Below are 26,780 nucleotides of genomic sequence, written 5' to 3'. Positions count from 1 at the left end.
TTTCACCACAGTGGCAGATATAAGGAGGAAAACAATCACATGAAGATCTCAATATACACAGAAAAAGTATTAAAAAAATTCAGTATCCATTCATAATCATCACACCCAGTAATCTAGGAGTAAAAGGGAACTTCCTTAATGTGAAAGTGTCTACCCCCAAAAAAATGCACAAAAAAAGGGAAAAAAAAGGTTTCATGTTAAATCTATTTTGCTTTGTGTCTAATCTAGACAAAATTAATGTCTGATTTTTTTGCACCTAATGCCAAAAATTAGAAATTCAATTATATCAACATGCTCAACTCTCTCTCTCTCTCCATATATATATACACACACACACACACACACACACACACAAACATACCACATTCATGTGTGATATGTGATCTGGGTTGCAATTTAATATCAAATATTTTTCTTTAATTTTTAAAAATCCCAGAATTCTGTTGAATTTAGTATTTTCATATTTACTATTTCTAATATTTAAAATAAAACAATACATGACCTATCTTAAAGAAAAGTAGGCTGAGGTTCGATTCAATTTGTAGCTGCAAATTGCCTTGCAAAAGTAATGTACCAGTTCACACTGCATCCAACAATACATGGAGTACACCTTGCAGCATGTTATTTGAAGGACAATATTGGTTTCCCATAAAACTGCCTTCATCACCCATAAGCCTGTTCGAAAATCCATTTATATAAAGCAGCAATTCTTTTTTTTTTTTTTTTGCGATACGCGGGCCTCCCACCGCTGTGGCCTCCCCGCCGCGGAACACAGGCTCCGGACGCGCAGGCCCAGCGGCCATGGCTCACGGGCCCAGCCGCTCCGCGGCATGCGGGATCCTCCCATACTGGGGCATGAACCCGCGTCCCCCGCATCGGCAGGCGGACTCCCAACCACTGCGCCACCAGGGAAGCCCCCAGCAGCAATTCTTAATGTCACTGTTTTGTGAGTGATAACACAATAGCTAGCTCATATGTCAAGGGGAATCTGTTCATTTACTAATTCATCCCTAGTCATAACAATAATCGTTAAACTAGAACTGAGAGCAGGTGCGCCTTGGAAACCTGACTGGTGTTAATTTAGGAGACTACGGTTCTGCCATCATCTAAGAGGAAATTATGTGAAGAACTGTGAGCCACCTAACTAAACTCAGCAGGAACAGAACTCTAACATGGTTAAAGGGGAAGAGAGCAAATGCTTCAGAGATACGCCTAAATCTAGGGAAGACAGGGAATAGGTACTGGGTCCTCTTCTATTCTTATTTCTTATAAATGTTCATGAGGCTGAACTCATAACAGTGATCTGCACAACTCTGTATACCTATCAAAATGATGGACTCAGCATCTTAAGTCATGCAGAACTGAAAGTATAGCATCGCCAACAAGTAGGAAAAATTCGCAGCTTCTGTGCCCTCTTATAACTGAAAAGCTTCTCTCTAAGGGGCTGTATGAACTACTGCTGTGGACCACAATCAATAAATCATGCTTATGAATACTTTATTTTCATATTTTAAACGTATAAAAACCATGTTTTTCTTTGCCAAGGTTAAAAAACATTGAAAAATCTTGATATTAATTGATATTGTATATAGAGGCTGATCAGGGAAATTCAGATTCCCTGGTCATTTTGAAATAATAAAATCCATTTACCTGACAATGTTTCCTGGATCTACCTCAATCATCCACATGCAACGCAGATTATTGTCATATGGAAAGGGATAACCAGGAGATAAGATTCTTCCTGATGATTCTCCTTTAAAACGACCTCCGCATTCAGCTAGTGAAAAATTAATGCAATTTTAAGTCACAATTTAATGCCAATCTTTCTAAACAATCTACAAATTTCTCAAGAGTATATATTTTTTCACCTGAAGGAAAATAGAGATTGGTTTCTCCTCTTATTGAAAGTATATATTTGTATATGCTTTCTCAGTTTAAGGTATTAATTGAAGCAAGAACATACTGTACAATAAAAAAAGAATCTCAAGTCAGATCATATAAAAATAATATAATAAACCGAATTAGGGAATTGAAAAAGTACACACTCAAAACTCTGAGTTTAGGCTTCCAAACATTTTAAGATGTGTTGTTAAATAATGATAATGTAAAAAGGGGAAACAGATGGCAAGTTGCTCACTGCTAGTTGATTGTAGGCTGAATAATTCATCATCTTACTACCTCACCTCTGAGAAAAACTAAGCTTTACTGCAGTCCCTCAGGCCTTCTAAATTTCATTGTCCTTTTATTCCCCTTTAAATCACTCTAAACTCTTTCGCTTTTAACCTCCCGAAGGTCAAAATGGCATTTTTATTAAATTTTTCTTCAGTTAAATCTAGCTCAGTTTTGATTTAAACTGAAATCAAACCGGTCTCTGATTTTTATAAAATTTATCAAATTAAAAATGTAAGCATCATCATACAATATAATAAAAATTTTATATTCTGGGGAATTCCCTCTCCATTTTAATAATATTTAATATATTGGGATATCTGGAATGATTTTACTTTGATAAGCAAATAATCTAGAAAGAATTCTCTTTCTAGAGAAGAGAGAAAGTAAATAGTTTGCTTAATTAGTGTATTGCTCTACATCTCTAAATCCTAGAAACCACAGTGTAGTAGTACATTACACATTTGAAAATTTTCCAGATTATCATAGTACCAAAAAATAAACCAAATCCATACTATTTTACTTCTTGCTTAAATATTTGAATATACTGCTATATTTATTTTGCTTGTTCTCTGCAGTGTTACTGTCTTACTCAAATTCAATGACTGAAGTAACAATCTTGGATTTTGTTTTGTTTTGTTTTGATTATTAGAGCAAAGAAGGTCAAAGACAGAAAGTTTCAACATTTGGAAAAGACCTAGTAACAATCGAATATCATGGTTCAAATCTGTAGGCTCTATTCATGTAGGTAAAATTGTTTCAAAGATTTTAGGTGTTACATTTTAGCACACTATGATGGTTAGTCTTATGTGTCAACTTGGCTAGTCTACAGTACCCAGTTATTTTATCAAACACTAGTTTAGGTATTGCTATTTATAGACCTCGTTAACATCTACAATCAGTTGACTTTAAGATTACCCTTGATAATGTGGGTAGGCTTCATCCAATAAATTAGAAGGCCTTAAGAGGAAAAGCAGAGTTTTCTAGAAAAGAAGATATTCTCCCTCAAGCCTGCAGCATTAAGTCCTGCTGGAGTTTCTGGACTTTTGACCTTCCCTCTGGATTTTGGGCTTGTCAGCTCCCACAACTGCATGAGGCAGTTCCTCAAAATAAATACACTTCTGATGACAGATAGACAGACAGATCTATATCTAGATCTACTAATCCTTCTTCTCTGGAGAACCCTAACTGATACACATACCTACAGAGGGCTAAGCAAGTTTATTTTGTATTGCAACATTAGCTTAATTTAATTTATAATAATAAACTTAAGTTGTTATTATTACTATTATTATTTTTTTTTTTGCGATACGCGGGCCTCTCACTGCTGTGGCCTCTCCCGTTGCGGAGCACAGGCTCCGGACGCGCAGGCTCAGCGGCCATGGCCCACGGGCCTAGCCGCTCCGCGGCATGTGGGATCTTCCCGGACCGGGGCACGAACCCGTGCCCCCTGCATCGGCAGGTGGACTCTCAACCACTGCGCCACCAGGGAAGCCCTTAAGTTATTTTTAAAGTGAATAAAAAGATATCTGTATTCAAGAAGTTACCATCACTTACTGAGGTTTTTCTCATTTTTTAAATAAAAATTTTGTTGGATAACCTAGAACTGTATAGCTATAATAATTCATTTTTCATCATTTTAATGATTTATCACTATTATTGGTATATATTTCTTATGAGAACAAATTTGACTTCATTCCTCCAGATTAATTTTTAAGCAACTTCAAGGCAAACTGCAATTTTGCGTACTGTGTTTATCTTGAATCTAAACATACCTCTTTCTTTTTCCATATTTCTTTGCTACAAATATTATTGGTATTTTGATTTCAAATGAACCAGTGTGATATACCATAACATTGGGGTTCATATTCTGACAGAAGTCTTACATTTGTAGACAAAAATGAAGGTGTACAGGTTAAAGTTCTTTGGCTATGGTGTCTCAAAAATTAATTTTTATTTGCTCAATGTATAAGCTACAGAAACATAATTACCTAGAAATAATCCATATAATTGAGAAAAAGTTTCTTATTTGGCAAAGGCAAAAATATAATCATAATAGATATTTAAGGTTAATGGGCATAGAAAATTATGATTTTAGGCCAGGTGGTAAAGCTATTAATTATTGCCAGTAAAGAACACCATCTAAAATAGAATTTCATCTTCTGTTATCATGGAAGTCATAGCATGACACACCATGTGTCCAACTGTTTCAGCTGTTATTCCTGATCAACCATCATTAAAAAAAACAGAAAAAAAAGAGATTACCCTTCACATGAAATCTTGAGCAGTGTCACGTCATTAAATTTTGACTTGGCAGATTCATAAACATAAAGTGCATTGATTCATTGCAAACAAAATTAAAATCTTCTTTCTGATCCCAGACCAAATGTCCTATTTGCATAAAATTTTTCCAAAATACGAAAAATGTCTTCACCTTGGTTCAACATATAAGGAAAATATATGTTTTTTAATGTATTTGTTTATGATTTAAATTTTAAAGACAACATGGTAAGTCAGTATTTACAAGTTTATAGTTCTGTGCTATTGCAACCCTTAATGATTTTCTGAATATATTTCATATTTACATCAAAGAACATAACTTCAGAGAGAACTAATCAGTGCTACATTGTTCTCATAACCAATGACAGTGGGTTGATTGTTGGTCATATTCCAGAATCTCAAGCTTTGTCAATTTAGGTTGTTACTGTAGTATTATCCTCATAATCTATCCAAAATTCAGATGCCATCTGAAAGGAAAGCACTATAATTGCATTCTGGTTAGATAAAAGTATGTTTGCTTTCTGTGTGAATCACTGTTTTAATAAACCAATAGAAAACTCATGTCATCAAAAACACTGCAATTAGTTGTAAGACCTCTAATAACTAGCATTTCATTTTTTTCTATTTGAATTCCTTCAAGTTTTGTGGAGATTCCTATGTTGACTATATCAACTAACAAACATTAAAATTTGTCTCAAAAGGTCCAGGTCTCCAAACTCATCAAATTGTATACATTAAACATGTGCATTTTTTTTTTTTTGCGGTACGCGGGCCTCTCACTGTTGTGGCCTCTCCCGTTGCAGAGCACAGGCTCCGGACGCGCAGGCTCAGCGGCCATGGCTCACGGGCCCAGCCACTCTGCGACATGTGGGATCTTCCTGGACTGGGGCACAAACCCGTGTCCCCTGCATCGGCAGGTGGACTCTCAACCACTGTGCCACCAGGGAAGCCCTGTGCATTTTTTAAAGATACCAATTACAACTTAATAAATCTGTTAAAAAAAAAAAAAGTTTAAGTCAATGTTATCCATATGGGCCTGACACAGAATGGATTTGTGCTTCCACAAATGCCATTCAGAAATAAGAATTGCTAAAGAATCATGTTTGTTCCCTACTGAGGAGTTAGTGTTTTGTTTAAATGTTTTGATATTGTTTAAGTATCTTTTCTTGTCCTAGTATTCCAGCCTGGCACCTATTTGATATTGGAGCAAAAAAAGAAAAAAAAAGCAGATGTCTTTATCAACACTTTTCTATCCACCCTGCTTCTCACATAATACCCAGTTATTTGTTAATCAGTCTAAAGATGGTAGCAATAAAATTGTACTCCAGCTATACAAACAAGAGAGAAAATGATCAATCTATAGCTTCACGTAGGCAATATATCTGATATCACTGACTCTCACATTGCCTTTTGTTACTGAAATTCATTTAATTATGTCATGATACATACACATAAGAAAAACATATGCACTTTTAGTTTTTGAAAAAGTATATAAATAAAGACTTTGAAGTTATTGAGAATAGTTTACTGTTTTTTAATCTAGCTTGATACCAGCATAAGCAATAATTTTGTATATAAAAACAAATCTAAAAAAAAACAAAAAAACCCCACAAAAAACAAAACTGGTCGATGTGATTCAATAAATGTGTATGATTAAGAGTTTCAGCATATTTTTGTAGTGAGTTAAACTTTATATCAAGATAAGATAAACATAATGGCTTCAAACCATTTTTAACCCAAAGAAGAGAATGTACTTACTGGTAAGATTATGAAAAGAACCCTCTCACTCTCCACAAATCTGAATTATGAATTCATTAACTTTTTGATTAAAGTATGAGTTGTGTGTGGACAGACTGAATAACTTGAAAAGGTACAGTATATTTTAATAACACTTCCATAGAAGTATTTCATGAAAACCTAAAGCAGTATCCTACCAATACAGGATGGCAGAGGGTAGTCCCATGCCCTTCTCTCCCCTGTCATGCACTTGAGAAGGCTACTTCCATGGAGAGTATAGCCTGGATTGCATCCATAAATGATAGTGCTACCAGCAAAATGGCCTTGGTCACTGATCTTGTATCCAAATTGTGGAATGCCAGGATCCTCACAATGTGAAAGTTCAAAACCTATGAGAAAATACAAGTTTATTAAAGACAAAATTTAACAGGAAGATTTAAAACTGTACAAATCATCCCTTTTTATTTTTTTATATGATTACATGCTTTTTCCTGGTTTTATTACTCTTACCGTATTTAATTTTGTTCATTTACAGCCACCATAGAGAGCTTTTTTTCTCAAAAATTAGAATTTGTTGTATTATTCAAATTTAGCAATGCTACCCCATGGTCTATATGACTATATCATAACTTATAGTAGTAAGATTCTTGCCTGCTTCAAGTGATTTGCAGCTAATAGATTCTGACCAATGTAACTATTATGATCAAATAATGAAAAATTAAAATCCATACAAAATATGTGAAATCATAACTGTCCCAGTAACAAATGTCTCCACTGCAAATATAACTTTAGACTGCTTTACTTTTATAGTCTTAGAAGAAAGTGAAATAGCCTTATATTTAAAATATACTTTATCAAGAGTTAATATAACACAGTAATCAGTTTGAAGAACTCTGAATTTTTATTTTCTGCCTTCTCCAGAATGTACGACTCTCAAAATTTCTCACAAGGAAAAAAAAAAAGAGTAGGGTGTAGAGAACATATTTTTGATTTCTAAAGGGTTGGGGCTTTCCACATGACTTTTGCTGGAAACTTGTGATCTTGGGCTAAGTGTAACACTTGAGAAGTTAAGTTACAACTGTTTGAGTAGTGAGAGAACTGCAGAGATGAACCTAACTCTGAAGGGGGTTTGTGTTTACATTTCAAGGAAGAATGAGACCCAGAACCTTACAGATGTCTCTAGATTATAAAACTTGGAGATACAGGAGGCTAATCTGACTATTGAAACCCTAAATTTACATTCCAAAGGTTAGAATAAAAACCGAGAATTCTTTCTATCCCATCTCCAAAGAGCAGAAGTTTTTTTCTTCCTCCTTTCAGGAGAGGAGTTAAAGACAACTATCTTAAGCACAGCACGTGCATTTTTCTTTATTCCTTGTCCCTGGTCACTCGTGTAGATCTTTCCATCTGATTTTCATCGTGTTACTACAGGGGTAAGGACTGGGTCAAAGGGATGCTGACACAGTTATTATTATTACTATTATTAATTATATCACTTAAATAATAATCTCTGTACATCCAGAATACCTTGTGTGTGTATTCAGAATAAAATTAATAAAGATGAATATTAAAAAACAGTCATAGCACAATTCACTATTAAGATACTGAAAGGACTAAAAAAGGGTACTTCAGAATGTAAATAAAACATGACACTAGTTATCAAAATCTAAGCTCCCTAGCTAAGGAATTCTTCTGCCCTTAATGTTTTACAAATTACATAAATGTATGATAAATGTAAGATATAATGAATGCACCAACAATAATTAGGTGCTAAATTATATCAATTATAGCTTCTGGGACTAGAGGACTATGATAAATATTCCAGATAGCTTCATGAATTAGGGAAGTCTGTGATTTCATGACAAATAATATTTGACAAAAGGACAACTTTTTTATGTACATCTTAAATCATATGATAATCAAAAAGAGATTTGTATCTCTTTTGTAGGCACAGATCCTTGGCCAAATTAATCTAAATTTGAACTAGAAAGCAAAAAAGGATTTATTAGCTCACTGATGACAAATCACTAATTTATAGTACTGATTTCCTAGAGTGTCAAAATAAACATAAAATTACCAGAAATGTACAGCTAGAAGTACTGAATTTACACTATAATTCTGTATGTTAAGGTCTACATTAGCTCTTGGAGAACATAAGGAGCTCTTCCTAGTCTCTTCTAGGGGTTCTTCATCTTTCCCTCCTCTGTTAACCAACAGAATTATTTCACACACCTTAATTAATTTACAATCATTTGTTCAATAATGTTCATAAGTGAGTGTGATTCTTAGAGGCAATTATCTCTAGGAGACAACTGAAAAATAAGCTAAGATAGTGTTGTTGAGAAACTGAAATTTATGAGACAGTTAAAAAACCTTCAGGAATTTCCTATATGGGTCAATCTGTGACAGCCTCATTAGGGTGAAAATATGTTAAAATAACACAAATGCAAACAGCTTCAGAAACAGAGCCATACAAGAGGTTAGAAGTTGTTAACTCAAATTATGACGTATATGAGATATAAAGGATACATGGTCAGGCAAGTCAGCCTTTCAAAAACAGAAGTAGAAACAACAGAAGTAGTAACAAAATTTTTAGGACATACTACTTTGTATGGATCTGCACACTTAACACTACATTTAAAATGTCCCTGCTTGAAAATAACAAGTTTGAGTTCCTTTTACCAGACATAATATTCAGTTTATTATTCAAGATTCAGCCACTTTTGAGTTTTACCACATATCATTTATCAAAATAAAAATGGAAATCAAGCTCTCTTTTCAAGGTTTATTACCAAATTCATCCTCCCTTAATTTGAATGCTTTGTAAATGTGGTTGGCAATTGCTGGTGATGAGGTATAATGGATACTCTTTGTAAATTAAGATAATTTATAATACTTTGCATTGTAGATGAAAAGACACATGGACAACAGTATATAAGCTACAAAGAACAACATAATTTAGTCCAATTTGGTGGAATTATTGTTGCTTATTCATAAATATTCAAAACTGTCTTATCTTTTTTTTTTACGGTACGTGGGCCTCTCACTGTCGTGGCCTCTCCCTTTGTGGAGCCACCAGGGAAGCCCAAAAGCTATATACATTTAATTTAACTTTTTAATTCTATTTGTTGAGTAACTTTTAATGTAATTTATTTACCTATGTAAATTATAATATATCAAATTATATATGTAAATTAGCCATTTATATAAATATATCAATAGTAGCAGTGTAATCAAATTTTGGAAAAATCATTCAAAACAGTTACTTTTCCAGCAAGTATTAAAAAAAAAAAGAAGTTAAGATTTTAAACAAACAAACAGAAAAGCTTGTGCAAATGATTGCTTTGCATTTCCAACTGGAGGAATAGGAGATAAGGTAAATAATTATTTTTTCTTTTTAATTGCCGTTGTTCTAAATCCTATGTATAAAGTTCTGACTAGAAAATATGTTACTCAAAGCCTTTCCCACAATTTAATCTTTGGGCATGAAAAAGTAAGTGATATTATTAAATATGCTAGTTTGTGTCTTGTACATCTTAAATTTGTACATCATTCTGGGATAGTGGGATTCAGCTTTGTCTGAATGTTAATTTTTAGCCATCAGCCAAATTTAGTATATGCATAATTGGCTCAACCTAGACATATCTAAAAATGAATTTTACTAGATATCACCAAATTTCTCCTATGTGACTATACCAACTTACATTCCCCAAAGCTCATGAGTTTCAAGTTCTTTAAATTATCATTTAGTATCACACCACTTTTTAATTTTTACCAATTTTTGTGAACATGCAATATAAAATTATGTTGGCTTTAATTTTCATTTCTTAATTTCTATCAAGCACTTTTTGTCTTTTGCTTATTGTTATTGGAATTACCTCTACTGTGAAATTTTTTGGCCCATATTTTCTTTTAGACTATATTTTTTAATTGATTTGTAGGATTCCTTTCTATGGAGTGTATGTTTTTCTATTATATTTTAAATATCTACTTCTAAAATATATCATTTAAATTTTGTGTTTATGGTATATTTCCCTATAGAGAGATTTGTAAAAATAATAATAATAATAATAAGGACTGGGACTTGGTCAATAAAACAGAAGCCACTTAGATATTTTGAGTTGCTCGAATTCAGCACAATAAATTAGAGGGAAAATACAAAGAAATTCAGAGGGTGTGAAGGTCAGAAGATCACTGCTGGTTTTCAAGAATCCAGGAGTTCAGGGAAGCTGCTGCCACATACAACCACCTGCCAGCACCACACTCTTGCCTGCAGATGCTGCTGGAAAATAATGGCTTCTTGATCCATCCTACCTTTCAGCTCTCACATGTTTGCCTTTAATTGGCAGAATCTAAGCAGAGATCTTGGCTGGCAAGGGCAGGGGAAATGCAGTCGCCAGGTTTTTAGTCTCTACACTTAAGGGAAGTGCTTAGAAGGGCAGGAATGCTCCTGAGTATTGAGAGATTTTTGCTCATGTATCTTCTTTGAGAAATCTTTCTTCGCCTTAAAGACACAGCTATTCTAGGCCACATTTTTTTCTAAGCGTTTTAAAGTTTTGAGACTTGCATATGTCTTCAATCTGCCAGAAGTTAATTTTATATAAGGAGTAAGTTAGTAGGTCATTACATATTTAAGCTCAAAACTTACAAAGCTTTTGGGATGTGAAGGCTATGAAGATGACTCTTCTGTTATTCTAACATGAAGAAATTATATCCAATATTGTATATATAAATGACAGGTAACCAAGAAGTATTTCTTCAATATTTTAGTTAGAATACCTTGTACTGTATAATGTAGCATTAGTCAATACTTCCTTTATTGCCTGGTTAATTTTCAAGATTTAAAGAGTAACAGAAATGCCAAATATACCTGTTAAGTAGTTTATAGGATACAGATTTACATAGAGTAACATTGTTGCTTCTGTGTAATTTACTTATTTTCTACTTGCATTTGCATTGAATAAATTATATACTAAGAGTAAAGTTAGAGTTAATAGGTCATCTGATTATTTTTCATGGTTAACATTGTCAACACCATATTGGTAACTAAAGAGTTAAAATAGGGTAACTTATTATATATTTATAAAGCTAGTATGCAAGAAATGTCATCACAAGGTAGCTATTGCCCATCTTTAATTTGAATATAAAATTTGAAATGGCCATGTTCCGTGTAGATTACTAAACTACTTCAAGCAACAAAGCTCAAAGGCTAAGAACATCCAGATATATCTGAACTATACCCTTGGGATAATGGACATTTTCAAATGGGATTTTTAGAAAATTAAATGTGCAGACGTGATAACAAGAAGACATCTGGGCCCAGAGTTAATGCCTAATGGCTGGGCATCACGGACTTTTGCCAGATCAGCTTCTGAGAAGACAATCCTATAATCTATCAAAAAGGTGCAATTTAGCTCTTTATTGGATGATTGTTTAAAATACCCAATTCCTTTCTGCTGAATGAAAGTGGATTAACTAGAAATAAATAGAGCCAGAAAAATCTGCAATGAAGCATATTTCCAAGAAATAGAGTTTAAAGATTTCATGAACAAAATAAGAGATACTAGGCCTAAATCATTCTTTGATAGTAAATTTGGCCAATAAAAAACATTCAGATACTTAGGCATAAATGACAAAAGTTTCTTTAGGAAGAACTGCATTAACATTTAAAAAAATTATTATTATTTTTACATTTACTTCAACAGTAAAAAAAAAAAAAAAAGATGTAAATCCATGGAATTTTAAATATAAAATATCAAAACCTTGGATTGGAGGTAATATAGTATAGTGATTAGGCTTGCGAATTCTAGAGACAGAGGCCCTCAGCTCAATTTCCATATCTGCACTTATGAGCTATGTCACCTTGGGCAAGTAACAACTTTTCTGTGCTTTGTTTTTCCTCCTCTTCTCACTGAGGATAATAGTACTTCCCTCATAGAGTTATATCTGTATCTAGTACGTAGTAGATAAATGTTAGCTATTATTTTAACTCTTATATTTAATGTTTTAATAATGTTAAATGCCTCTGTGTGCCTTTTAAATAAAATCTTAAGTCCCTTACTAAAGTCCACCTCACCCCTGCCTAGCTTCAAACTTTACCTCTCATTTTGTCCCATTCTCCTTGCTTACACAGCTCCAGCCAAATAACTCAAGCTGAAGTCTCTTAGGCCTTTGTACTTGCTGATCTATCTGCCTAGAACCCTCTACCCTCAGATCTCTTATTATAATTCAGGTATCAATTCATGTGACACCTCCTGAGACACAGTCCCTGAACAAACTGGGTACAGTAGACCTATCTATCCTATCATACTGTTACAAATATTTCTAAATGCAGTTCTCTTATCTTTTGTTCATATCTTTCTTTTCTGTCTTGTCTCACTAAAGAGTTAGCTTCATATGGGCAGGAACTTTGTCTTCTTCAGTGTTCTCTTTATTCCCAGAGCACAAAACATTCCAGTGGAGAAAGACAAAATTTAAACCTATGAATAACTTTCACATTAATAAGTTAATTCCAATAGAGGAATAAAAGGCAAGACAAAACATGTGACCAAAAAGAAATGACATTTCTACAACTCAGCCTTCAGAGAGAAACACAGTAAAAGACATCAGATTTAGGAATGCATTCTTGAATGTGTATTGAGCGGCTGAGGGGATCTGGTCAGAGTATCCTATCAGGTTTTGCTAAGTTCTATTATTGAATTATCCAGAGCAGAGTGATGTTTTAGGGAGAATATTGCATTGAGATCCTAATTTCTGACCTTTTCTTCCAACTTTAGAAGGCGGCAATAGTAATTTTCTCTCACTTTACTCCCCTATACTCTCTAGGAAAGACAACTACATATTTAATTACTTTATGTTGTATAAAGCACCTGAAAATATGCCTCATCTAGATTTTTATTTGGAATAAGTTTCAGATTTCTCAAGGGCAAAAGTAATTGTTAGCCATTTTTGAAAAGAATGGAAGAGCGGCCTGACTCAAAGAGGGAGTTAATTCTGAGAAATTGGAGGGACGGAAGAGCAATTGGATTCCCTAATGTTAGTCAAGGTCTGACCAAGTTTGTCACAGAGGTTTTACATTCAACCAGCATAGCTATCCATGCTTCAGTTCTCTAAATGAAACTAGGCTTCACCGAGAAAGTAATTTGGGAGAAGAAGGATCTCTCTACAAAAGACTAAGTTAAGAGTTTTCTTGACAACTCTAAAGGATGAAGACTGAAGAGATTTAATTCGCTTTAGAAAAATAAAGGAGTGGGAAATTTTCTCCCCTCAAATGTGGTGTAGCATTTTCATACCAGGTATGTTGTAATTTATTTACTGGTTAAGGAAAGTGAGAGAAGCTCACTGTCTTCTTAGTATAGTAGAACTAAAACTATTAATAATGGGTGAGCCAAGTGATTTTCCTTTCTAGGCACTCAAGAGTCTCTGGACTTCCATGACACCATTAATCACAGAGGCATCTATTAATACAATATCTTTGAACTTATCATGTTTTGGAATATCTGTTACAGCTGTACATCATAGTAAACACTGTACACTGTCTTCTCAATAGCTCTTCTTTTCTTCTCCCTCATGAACAAAACCTTGATTTTGCTCCCAGCAGTAATTGAAGCATATCAGGCAGTATATCATCATAGTCAAATAATAATCCAATATTTTAGTCTGACAAATGCTTCATTTTTCCAGCTTGCCTTGCTGGGAAATTTAGGCATAACCACATAGCCCTGTTTTGGACAAAGAGAGATAAAAGAATGTCTGACAGAAGATTTTGCATTCCTGATAAAAGGGACATATATGGCTGACACTACCTGTTCCCTTTTTCTTTTTGCCTTGAATATGTTCAGTGTTAAAGTAGCCATCTTGTGACCATGTCACAACAATCATGAGAACAAGAGTGAACACACTAGGAGTGCCACAGCAAAAGGACAGCGGCATGGCCCTTTAACAACTGAATAAAGATCTACCTACCTTTTCTCTCTTTACAGCTCTCATATGATAAAAATAAATCCTAATTGTTTAAGCCATGGTTAGGTTTACCATTACTTGAAGTCAAAAGTGTCATCTCAACCACTGTTTCCACTGGTTCATTTGCTATTCTTAGTGACTATATAATGAATGGACTAATAAGACAGTTGAAATAAAACACAACTTAAAGGCCTGTTCTAAAATATTTCTTCATTTTATTCTCAACCAAATGCAATTCTGTCTCTTAAAATGAAGATAACCAGACAACAGCAAATGTTGTTAAGTCAAAAAACAGATAATAGAAAGGTAGATAAAAAATGACTATCATGGGCTTCCCTGGTGGCGCAGTGGTTGAGAGTCTGCCTGCCGATGCAGGGGACATGGGTTTGTGCCCCAGTCCGGGAAGATCCCATATGCCGCGGAGCGGCTAGGCCTGTGAGCCATGGCCGCTGAGCCTGCGCGTCCGGAGCCTGTGCTCCGCAGTGGGAGAGGCCACAACAGTGAGAGGCCCGCGTACCGCAAAAAAAAAAAAAAAAAAGACTATCATTAGATAGGGCAGGTGTCATTAGATACGGACGGTCATAAAAGGCCTGTTTATGCTAAAACTAGTGAGAAGCTAGGCAAATGGGATTAATCTGAATTAAATTATTTGCTCTATTTCCCTTGAATTTGCTTAGCATGTTCTTTCTAATCTCTGTACCTTTCTTCATCCTATTCCCTTTGCCTGGAATACTCTCCACTATTTCTTTCTGTGATCCACCAACACAACCTTTAATTCTACTTCATTCATGAATCTTTACCTGATCTGCCCTAGCCAAATTTCCTCTCTCCTGTCTCTAGTCCTCTTAATGTGAATATTGGAACTCCACTTTATCTCACAGTGTTCTCTCAGATGTTTCAGAAACAAAGGTGGAATAATTTTAAGGGGAACATACCACAGAATGGCAGGGGTGGGGGTGGGTTTAGAAATGACTGGATACAGGGATTCGAACACAAAGCCTGTTCTTTTCCATTTTCCCCCATGTTTGCACATCTTAGCAAATTCTCTCATGTTCAAAAATTAATTACTGCTTCTAAGAAATTTAGGAATACAAAATATGTGGCCTAGTAGAATCTTCTATATCACAAAAACATTTTACAAAATCAGTATTCAGACTACATGTTAATTTACCAAGAGTATGTAAAAAGTTGTAATTGGACTAAAACTGACTAAAGACATTATGAAGTGAAATGGCCCCATGAAGAACTATGCATAACATGTTTGCAAAAAACAAAACAAACAAACAAACAAAAATAACCACAATACCATGTGATAACAGCTACATTAGCTGTGGATATAGACTACTGCAAAAGAAGTGTTAAAATGTAGGCTAACTCTGGCTGAAGGAATCAGGGTAGACACCAGTAGGGAAATATTTGAAATTATATTTGAATGAATACTTGAAATGATATTCTTGAAGTTGAACAGTTCAGTTGATGCCCAAGGTGGGTGGGGCATATTGAAAGAAAAAAAAAGCCTGGTTACAGGTGCTAAGGCTGGAAACCAAAGTATATTTGGAGGATGGGAAGTAGCTTCTTTCAAAGCTAGGAAATCTGTGGTTAACTATTAAGATAATTGCAGATATGTAAAAAGATTGCCATTGTAAAAAACAGAAGTAACACTTAGGAACAAATACATTTAATAACAGATGTGTTACTATTTCCAGGACCCTCCTTAACAAAGGAGCTCAGCACATAGCCATTGGATCAGAAAATCTTAGGAGCATTTACTGACCCGGGGATATCCAGAGACACCTTGGAAGCAGACTATAAATATTTTAGTTCCAGAATATAGACTGAAACATTTTAGTTTCAGTTCTGAGTCTGAAAAATATTCATAGATGTATGTATGCCCTTTTTAAAAAATAATTGCTTTTATACTCTCTTCCCAATTCTATAGCTTTCCATCTTCATAATGATGCACATCCTATAATGAACAGCCAGAGTCATTAAGAAGAGTGACTTCAAGTATTTTCTTTTTAAGGATTTCTTTCTTTTCTTTTTTTTTTTTTTTTTTGACAACGAGTAGCTCACAGCAATGACAAAAAAGTCAATGATTTTACTCATTCCAGACACCTGAGTACCCCATACAATTTTATATCCAGGTATGGCCTACAATGCCCAGTATCTTTGCATCAATAATCTCACATTACATAGAATTTACATATCAGAAAAGGAAATCTAGGTTTCCCCTATGAAACCCACTGACATTTTAGACAAAGAGAAATACAAAATGATGCAGAACAAAGAAACACCATTATGTAAACATTGAGCCATGACTTGAAAAATGTCACCAGCCCTGTCAGAAAACAAAAAGAGAAAGAGGAAAACAGATTTAAAAACATTTGCCCTTCTAAGCAGATCACACCAATTATATTTGAGCAATAATCACGATACTGTTATTTTTAGTCCATCACACAGCAATATCTGTAAACATGATTTGCTTGGATTTTCATTTGTCTTTGGGAGGACGTCATAAGAAATCACATTATACACAAGAGTTCTCAGGATTTAAAAATATGTATTCAACATCATTTTGTTAATTTCTGTTGTGTTAATGTTAATAATTAACAATTCTAGCACAGGTAGGAAAAAACCTTTAAATAAACAAGGAGCAAGAATAATATCTCAGTATTATGTCTCCTGTCTCCTACTTATATCATTAAGAAAGAGCATTTTCACAAAAAGTAATTTGATTCAGATTCCCTTTAGGATCCCATGAATACCTTTGATGCTGTAACCATTTAAATGTCCCCATTTCTGTAATAGCTTTCATTCATTTGACATCTTGAGAAAATTTATGGAATTCATTCAATTCTCTCAAATATTCTAATAGTAAAAGGGATTTCTGAATACTGTTACTTAATTTATTTTGCTATATTACACGACTATTCTGAACTTCCAAAAAACTGATTTGATCTGGTAAATTGTAAATTTATTAACACACAACCAGGAATCACCACAGTTTTTCACGCACTTTACTTTCCTAGAACAGTTCTTACACAGAGCAGAAACTTAATAAATATGTTATTTGAATATGCCTTAATGTTCATTGGCGTAATTAGTCTATTTCTTAAATTATGATACAGGTAAAATAAGTTCATTTTGTTCATATAACAATTGATGTAACCCACCTACCTATGGCTCTCAACGATTCTCAGTCTTTGAGCTTCTACCTGTTTAAATGTCATAAAGCTGACTTGAGTATAACACAATAGTTCTATATAAGTTTATTTTTAACAAGGCAATTTAACACAAAAGCAAAACAAACAAAAATCTTAGCTACTCTTCCGTGTAAAATCATTTGAAACCATCCAATTATCATTAAGGGTGACCAACTATAACTACTACACATGTATTGCATGTATTGCATATGTTTTGCAATTACAGATAGGAGCTCAAACACTGGATTCCCATTTATTTAAAAGTTTAATTGTATTTCTTAAATATTTCATGTGAAGAATACTGCTATTTTAAAATATATAAATAAGTTCAAAGCCACAAATTACTTAAACTTTCTGAATCTTAGCTGTTTCAACTGTAAAATAGCAACAGTTAGAATGCCTGTAAGTTTTTAAATTAGGTTCAAATAAAATTATATACATAGAAGGGAGCTGTAAACAGCAAATTGATAATCAAATGTTGAATATTACTTCACCTGGTGTACTGCAATTATTTAATAAATATTTAGCATCAGTGTTGGGCCTTTTTTTTTTTTCTTCCAAAATACTTACTGGTATAGACAAGTTGAAAGCCTTCATCTGTCCCTTCAGAATCAGAATTAAATTCTAGCCAGAGATGGTTTGAAGTACTACTAAGGGTCAGTCCTCGCATAGATGCGCCAGTAAAAGCACCTAGTAGATGAGTTGTTTTATCTTTTCCATCATAAATCTGCAAAAATATATTTACAATTAAAAAGTAAATTTGACAGTAATAACCAATTCAGAGCATGTATTTATATCTGTGAAGAAAATGAAATTATTACACTCTTCATAAATCAGGTCACTACCTGTTTCCCAAGAACAATTGCATATATTAATTCCTACAAATATCAGGGTAAGAAAGTTAGACTCCACATGGGTAATTTTAATATTCCAAGCTCAGCAGACACTAAGTAAAACTCAAAATCATGTTATAAAGTTTTTGTTCTTATAAAAACAATGCTTCTAATGGCAGACAATTTAAAATTGAGAATACCTATAGAAAGTTTGGTTTCTAAGATTGGTTGGTTGGTTGGTTGTTTTTCTAAACTTGGTCAAGGGCACCAAACACCTGCTTTTCTAATAACATGATTAATATAAAATGTACTTGCTTCTTTTGCAACATCTATTTACCCATGTCCTTTATTTCATACCTGACACTTTTAAAATGTTAAAATAGTACTAAATGCATTTAGAAGCTGATTTAACAAGGCAAAAGTATACAAAGAAAAACTCACATGTTCCCAAAGCTCCCTACCTCATTCCCATTCTTCGGAAGGTGTAGCTTCTCATTGCCCTCTAATTTGCTTTTGTTTTATCAAGGCATTATAGACATTTCTTCAGGTCAGTGGATAGAGATTCTTCCTTTTGAGAGCTGTGTAATATTTCATTAAATGGCACTACCACAACTTGCCCTACCATTCCATATATTAATAAACTAAAGTTTTTTGCCACTAAAAGTAATGCTGAAATAAACACCCTTTAGATGTTATTTCACATTTCTTTTTTGGTACTTGTATTTCAGTAAGAAAGTTTTCAATACATTGAATCTGGGTGCTAAAATGTTCATGCATTGTCAGATTATTTTCCAAAAAGTGTACAGTAATTAAACTGAGGGTTTGCCAACAATGCATATTACTATTCTTTTTCCTTTAAGGCACATATTTTTAATGTGGTAGTTATTACCCCCAAGGGTGTGAAAATTCGTTCTTAGAGTTCATAAAATCTTGGATATTATGATCATTTGTGGTCCTACAAAGACCAACCCTGACAAATCTCATTCCACAGTACTTAGTTTGATGAAGTTGGAGCTTGGGGCTCCTTCTGTGAATAATAATGAATAGAAACGACTGAGAAATACTTCTGAAAGTTACTTGTCTCTTGCCTGAAATCGCCTTACTTCTGACCTGTCATAAGAGTAAAAATTATGTTGCTAAACCCCTAATCCGGTGATCTTGTCATAGCACCAATGTTCCCCCAAAGTGGTAGGCATTATATTCATGTCACCTAGGAGATGATATTTAGGTGGTACATGATGGAACTTTTATTATTATTATATTAATTTACATGATATGTTTTTCTTGTGCTAAATTGTTGGATTTAACTTGATCATCTATTTAGAATGTTTTCTACAATTTGTAAATAAAAACTGATGTATAACTTTTTTTCTTTGTATCAAATTATCCTTACAGGTTTTAGTATTAAGTTTATGTTAATTTAACAAAGTGAACTGGAAATATTTTACTATATTTCAAAATCTGGGTTATTCAAATAAAATAATGAGCCTTTGCTTTCTACAGATTCAAGGAATTCTTCAATTCAAGGACATATTCTTGAGTTTTTGTTTATTTAATTATTCCTTGTCAATTTTATTATTTTATTTTCCACCTTGAATGCCTATTATTTACATATTCAGTCTCCAAAACTGTGTTGCAATTCCTTTACATTGTTTTCTTCTGAAATTTATCTATCTTTACGCTGTATTATGGCTTATCTTCCACTGGATCTTCCACACTAACAATTAGATTTTCAGCAGTAACTAATCTCTTTTTAGGTCTTCTATTTAAATCTTAAATTTTTAAATCATTGGTCAAGTTCTAGAAAGTCAGTCTGTCTGTTTGTCTCTCTCTCCCCCTTCTTCCCTCCCCCATTCTCTGTTTTTGGTACTCAAATTGCATTATCTTAAGATATCTCACTTGTTTTATGTATTTAACTTGGTCTTTCTTACTTCTGGTTCCTGAATTCCATTAACTATGTGTTTATTTATCTTTAGGTAGTTATAGTTTTATGTTTCCTTATTATTGATATAGGTTTTCGATGTTGTAAAGACAACAATGCTTTTATTTAACATGCTATACAAACGTAGTTTTTGTTCAGAGCCCCTAGTATCCTTTCTTAACAACCTTACTCTATAACTTTTCTGCACAGACTTTCTGAAGTCTCCAGTGTCCAGGCGTTTCCTGCTCTCTCCCTTTGTGTCTGAGGGAATCTATAGCTTCACATGCACCCTCCAGGCTCCACCAGTTTATTTACTTGTTATTTTATTGCCACTGAGAGGGAGTGGAAATAAGAAAGAGAGGAAGTGAGTTGTAAAGTCAATCCAACATGCTCACTGAATTCCTAACAGCAAACACCTTACTGGTCTCCCTCTTTGTTTTAAAAGGTCTTTCTGTCAATTTTTTAAAGAATGTGTTGACTGTTAAAAAGAGTATTTGACTACTAGATAAAGGGCTGTATGGACTAATTTCCTAAAATTATGTGGGAGTATCAGGAACCCCTTGTGGAACCTAATTTATCATACAAATTCATCTCTGTTTTAGTTATCAGCAAGAATTTGTCTTCAACAAAGCTGAACCAAATATTGAGGTTTGTTAGCTCAGGAATTTTTTTTGTTTGGTTACATAGGAGCCAACTTTTCATTTCTTAAGAATAGTAGCCATCAGCAATAATTCAGAGACAAGGAAACGTGTGTCAGAAAACGCAACTTTTGCTGAAGTGTGATCATTCAGCTACGAAATTTTGGAAGCATGTATAAAATTGTTAATTCAAAATGAAAAGTAAGTGTTAATTAGGAAGGCTTTAAAAAGAGAAGAGTTTTATAGCTATGATCAAGTCCATGCTGTTTAACTTGTAAATAAAATCCTTCAAATGTATTCAAATATATATGGGCGCATAAAGGTAACAAGGAAGGACAAAGCAGTGTAGCCAAAGACAAATTACATTTGCAGTAGACATGAATGCAATCATACAAATAAGAAAATAAAACAAACAAAATGTGCCTTTCATTTAAAAATACATTTACAGTACAGAGTGACTATACTGGGTCTGATCAAAATCACATAGAAATTTTGACATTTTCTCATTGCTTTTATACTTAAAATCAGGATCTTTAAGTATGTTTTTATTTATTTGAGCCGATTTTCTTTTTTCTAAAATATATTATTATTTTTGAGATATGTCTTAATATCTATTTTTATTTTTCAGAAGTTTAGAAAGCTAAAAAAGACTAAGCTAATTATAATAGCATACTTTTTAATTGGAAGGGAGAGGACTGGTGCTCACAATAGAAATATTCTTAGTTACTTAGAGCCTAATTCAGATAATGAAGACTTACTTTTATATCAAATGTAGATTTCAAGTTTTCTTAAGAATTAATATTGTGAAAGGCATTGAGGGCTTTTATAACATTAATGAAGCTCTTTGATAAGACTCTAATTTGTTATAAGGTTGCAATTAATTTGGTAGTCCTACACTAGAACAGACTAGAACTTAATACTGCCATGTTTCAATTATAAAACCTTTTGTAATGGATCAGGGCCTGAAATTAGTTATGGTGTACAGACCCTCCTATATATGGAAGGTCAAACCCTATTATGATGAACTGCTTATGGACACTTAAAACTGTTTTTGTTGTTAATGACATAATAAATGTATGATTAGAAAGTATATTCCCAGTCATTTCTCTAGTGTATTTAGCAAATAAGCTATTATCTGAACCCAAGAGCAAAAAGTACATAAAAAGTAAAGTAAAAAGAGAGAAATTACACATGCATGTGAGTATAATCATACAAACCTTCAAATCATTCCTGCTCATGAATACTAGAATTTTCATTTTGGCCATTTGTTTTATAGGTTGATTTGGAATTTAAATAATTTTTTATAATAAGTTGAGTTAGAGTTCAAATTTTGAATGAAAAAGAATAAATAATTTTTACGATTGTTAAAAAGGACAATATTTTAAATCTTATTATGTTCTCTCCAAAGATGATATGTAACAGAGAAGAAAACATTTGTTTGTACTCAAATATTTGTCTTTACAATAGCTATACAATGTGTACTCAATTAAGAGTTGGTATGTATCAGGGAGGGAGTTGGGAATGCTATGAGGGGTCAGGTTTTCAGGGGCCTTAGCTTTGTGGTCCCAGCTCTACCATCAAAGCTGATTGGAATGTCACACATCATTTCACTTCTGTGATCCTCAGTATGGGAGAAAAGGAAGGGTTTTATGAGGCCTATCATAGCACTCTATACAAATGGATATTTACAGAGTGCTTTTGAAGGGAGAAATAACAGAGGATTATCAGTGAACAACAAGCAGAGTTAGTAGATACATGTGGTAGACTTATGAGATCACTGGTGGGCTAGAAAATATTTAAAACCCAGCTCTCAAACAAACCAAACTGGTGAATGTACATATCCATGTATATGTTTTTTAAGTAAATTTTATTGATATAAAGAGAGATTGACAGACTTTTTCTGAAAAGGTTTAGATAGTAAATATTTTAGGCTGTTAACATCTCTGTGGCAGCTACTCAATACTGCCCTTCTAGCACAGAAGCAGCCGTAGACAATATGTGAATGACTAAACACAGCTTTCTCCTATTAAAACTGTATTTACAGAAAGAGGTGTCAGTCTGATTTGGCTCACAGACTGTCATTTGTGAATCACTGATTTAAGGAATGTGTAGCATCCTATTTATACACAGGAATAAAATATACAATACTCATTATTGAAAATTCCATAGAGCTAATTGATTCTTACAGAGTGCTTTCAGTATTTTTTGCCAAACTTTTGTAGCTGCAACTTATAACTGCAACTTACAGACAAAAGTTGTTCTTAAATGAACATTGTTTGATTTTTTAAAAAAAATTATTTTTATTTATTTATTTTTGACTGTATTGGGTCTTTGTTGCTGCATGCAGGCTTCCTCTAGTTGCGGCGAGCGGGGGCTACTCTTCTCTGAGGTGTGCAGGCTTCTCATTGCAGTGGCTTCTCTTGTTGCAAAGCATGGACTCTAGGCGCACAGGCTTCAGCAGTTGTGTCACATGGGCTCAGTATTTGCAGCTTGTGGGCTCTAGAGCACAGGCTCAGTACTTGTGGCACACGGGCTTAGTTGCTCCGCGTCATGTGGGATTTTACCGGACCAGGGCTCAAACCCGTGTCCCCTGCGTTGGCAGGCAGATTCTTAACCACTGCACCACCAGGGAAGCCCTATTGCTTGATTTTTTTGTTAACAAGTGAGATGAAAATGAAACATCAAAAACGATGTTATATCAGAATGTCACTGGTTTGTAAATGATATGAGCAACTTCTTTGCTAAATTGAATAATAGTTTCCAAATACTAGAAAAGATATTTTCCAATTTTTTGTGCTATTCATAATATAATGGCTACAGATACAACCCGTTTCTACTTATGTACTGACAATGAGCAAAGCAATAAACCAAGTCAGGGTTTGTAGTATTTGCCAATTTCTGCAGTGTAAACACTTACTATGGCTAATATCAAGCTATCAATGTGACATTGTTGAATACAGAGTTGAGAAGAGATGGACAAGCTGACATAGTATTTCCAACACACAGATACAGTATATATAAGTAACCTCAAAAGCACCGATAAGGGCTTCCCTGGTGGCGCAGTGGTTGAGAGTCTGCCTGCCGATGCAGGGGACGCGGGTTCGTGCCCCGGTCCGGGAAGATCCCACATGATGCGGAGCGGCTGGGCCCGTGAGCCATGGCCTCTGGGCCTGCGCGTCCGGAGCCCGTGCTCCGCAATGGGAGAGGCCACAACAGTGAGAGGCCCAAGTACCGCAAAAAAAAAAAAAAAGCACCGATAATAGTTAAAGTAGTAAAATAATTAGGAAATGAAAAGTTGCATTTATTACCTTTGTTTTTTAATTTAATTGTAATTCAATTGTAATAATTTAATTTTTAATAATGGCTATGTTTAACAACCAGCTCACAAAAGTACTGAAAATTTAACAATAGGCTCTCACACGTGGTACTGCCAAAGATTCACAAATAGGTTATGAAAGAGCTTAAAAATAATACGTCTTAGAAAACAATAGCAACACATTAATAACCCTCTCATCATATTTCTAAAAGAATGTTATTAAGTCCTTCAACTATCTAGTTTTTCATAAATATGATATACATCTCCTAACCCTTTCTTTTGGACTCTCAAAACCAATTTTGGGATATTTTACTGGCTCTTCTCCATAATAATCCATTTAGTCTACATTTTGCGTAAGAAATGTCTTTAAACTTCATAATGCTGACTGTGGTAAAAAGATTGTCTTGAATTATTTCCCTGCTACATTTCTTTATCTAAACATAGTGCTTAGTCTTTTTCTGAAAATAAAAACAAACACAGCGACAACAAAAACATAACTAGTATTTCTGATAGGTATTCAGCTTTTTTCCTATCCAGCTGACAAGGAGAGCTATTCATTATTGACAGTTTAGAGCCTACATATAATAAACACCATCTATAAATGTTAATTAAAAGAATTAATTAAGTTACATATTTTGAGTGAGGGATTGGGAAGTTCAATATTATTGCCCATTGAAAGTAACAGAACCAAGGAAAGATATATTCATAATTCCCAAACCTGCTGGTCATCACATAATCTGGAGGGCTTTATAAAATTCCTTAATCCCAGGTGCAAACCAACTGAACCTACTTTCCCCAGATCTACTGAAACTTTGCTAGTGTGGTTATAAATAACTAAGGTGTTTATAAAAAGCAGGAGGAGGGAGAGAGAGAGTGGGTGAATGAGTAAACAAGCATCATCCTACAGGATGAGCTACTGGAAAGGAAAGTTGTTTTTGTGTGTGTATAGATATAGATAAATAACACACATTGTTTTTTATTGTTGTTGCTGTTTTGTTTTTATCAGAATCCAATACAGTGATGTAATATAGTAAGTGAAACCAGAAGAAAACAAACCTTCTTCCAAGCCTTATACCCATGTAAAGATTACAAGAGAATGTCATTCCAAAGAACGTAGCCGATCCTACCACATAAAGAAAAACAATGCTTTTAAATCTCTCAGTCAAGGGGCAGAGAGTTCCATAATGGGCTATTTTTTTTTCTTATTTCTTCTTATGTCTTAGTTGGAATGGAGAAAGAGAACTGACTCTACTAGGTTTAATATTGGAAAGTGCTGGGGTTGAGAATGGGCTCTCGTGGATTAGTTTGCAGTGAGGCAAATGACCTTCCATCCTGAGAGGACTCTGGGCTTAACAGTCTTTGAGAAGTAATCATTTGTCCTTTGCAGAGTACATTGTCTGTTTGTGCATGCCTAACTGTGCCTGTGTCAGTAGGTATCTTTGACCTAATAGTCATCCATGGAATTAATGAGAAGAATAACATACAAGCATTTTACATCTTACACTGGTGGAGAGACCATGAAGACAGACAGCGTTTAAAAGCCCATCCCCAACCATCTCTGTAGTATGGCTTACTGAAGTTCTTTTAACGTGATAATTTAGAATAAATCCCAGGTTAGACTATCAGTAGAAGGATAATCGAATTGGTGTGTTTCCAGGTTAATTTTAGTATATAATCTTTTCAACTTTGGAAAACATATATTTATTCTAGGAAAGATATAATTTTTAAAAGATTTCTGGGAATATAAATTTTCATCCTTTCACTCATGAAAGAAAAGTCACTATTTAATGAAATCCACTAAAGGGCCTTAAATTGAGTTTTTCTGCTTTCCTTTGTCTCTCACCATCACGTCCCCTCACACTGTCACTTATTACTGAGGTCCCATCCTTCCTCAAGGGAACACACATCACAAATGCATATGACTTTATTCCAAATAAGTAATATGTTAGAAAGCACTCTGAGAAACATATTAGGGCTATTTTTTAAAAAAAAGCATCACTTGTTATCCCTAATGAATTTTCCAAAAAATAAACATCATTCAGTATGGAAAAGTAATGTAGAAATGTCAAGCATCGCTGAGAGCAGAGAAATATTTTAGGAAGGATTGTGGTAGGCATGGGTAAGCATTTCCTGACTTTTAACTTACAAATACATGTTTATTATTGTTGCTATGTGATACAGTTTAGTAGCTACACTCATATTTCTGATCTATACCTTGATACATTTTTTCCCCACAGTTAGCCAAATAAATAAATAAATAAATAACCACTGCCTTAATTCTAAGTACAAGTATCCCATTAATCTCAACGTTGACTCCAATTTAGCAAATAAACCTATTTTAACAGGAAAATCCAAACAATGAACTGGAAGTTGAAGATATAATACAGTGAGTTTCTGTTGCCTATTGAGGAAAAGCACAAAAATTGGGAATGGCTCTAAATTAATACTAAAATTGTATATATCTAAGTGTACTGCAGGAAATCTTTCCCATGTCTATACAAATCTTACAAGCATACAGAACTGTTTGTGTTAGAGAACCATCAATTATCATCAAATTAATATTCTTTTTAAAAGAAGAACATAACCAACAACCTTAAAATCACTGCTTAAATAAAAGTCCCCCACCCCAGTCAACCTGGGATATCATAAACTTTTTCAAGATTTGTGAAAACAGAAATATGTTGAATTTCTTACCTGGATTAATGAAATCTTGATAATGAG

The 26,780-nt window shown here is 33.9% G+C and overlaps 1 protein-coding gene across 3 annotated transcripts in view; it reads right to left on the bottom strand.

Annotated features, from left to right (window-relative positions):
- CSMD3 (CUB and Sushi multiple domains 3) overlaps positions 1-26,780 on the bottom strand; it is a 1,080,114-nt gene that overhangs the window by 310,430 nt on the left and 742,904 nt on the right. For all 3 annotated transcript variants that reach the window (XM_029222726.1, XM_029222727.1, XM_029222728.1), the window contains 3 exons: positions 17,922-18,078; positions 6,384-6,575; positions 1,651-1,777 (listed from right to left, as the gene is read on the bottom strand). In XM_029222726.1, the coding sequence (XP_029078559.1) occupies positions 1,651-1,777; positions 6,384-6,575; positions 17,922-18,078 (476 nt within the window). The remainder of the gene's footprint in view (positions 1-1,650; positions 1,778-6,383; positions 6,576-17,921; positions 18,079-26,780) is intronic.

This window comes from Monodon monoceros, unplaced genomic scaffold (genome assembly GCF_005190385.1).
Source record: "Monodon monoceros isolate NGI ecotype Baffin Bay Population unplaced genomic scaffold, NGI_Narwhal_1 Super_Scaffold_14, whole genome shotgun sequence".
Taxonomy (NCBI): domain Eukaryota; kingdom Metazoa; phylum Chordata; class Mammalia; order Artiodactyla; family Monodontidae; genus Monodon; species Monodon monoceros.
This window is presented reverse-complemented; position numbering and strand designations above follow the sequence as displayed.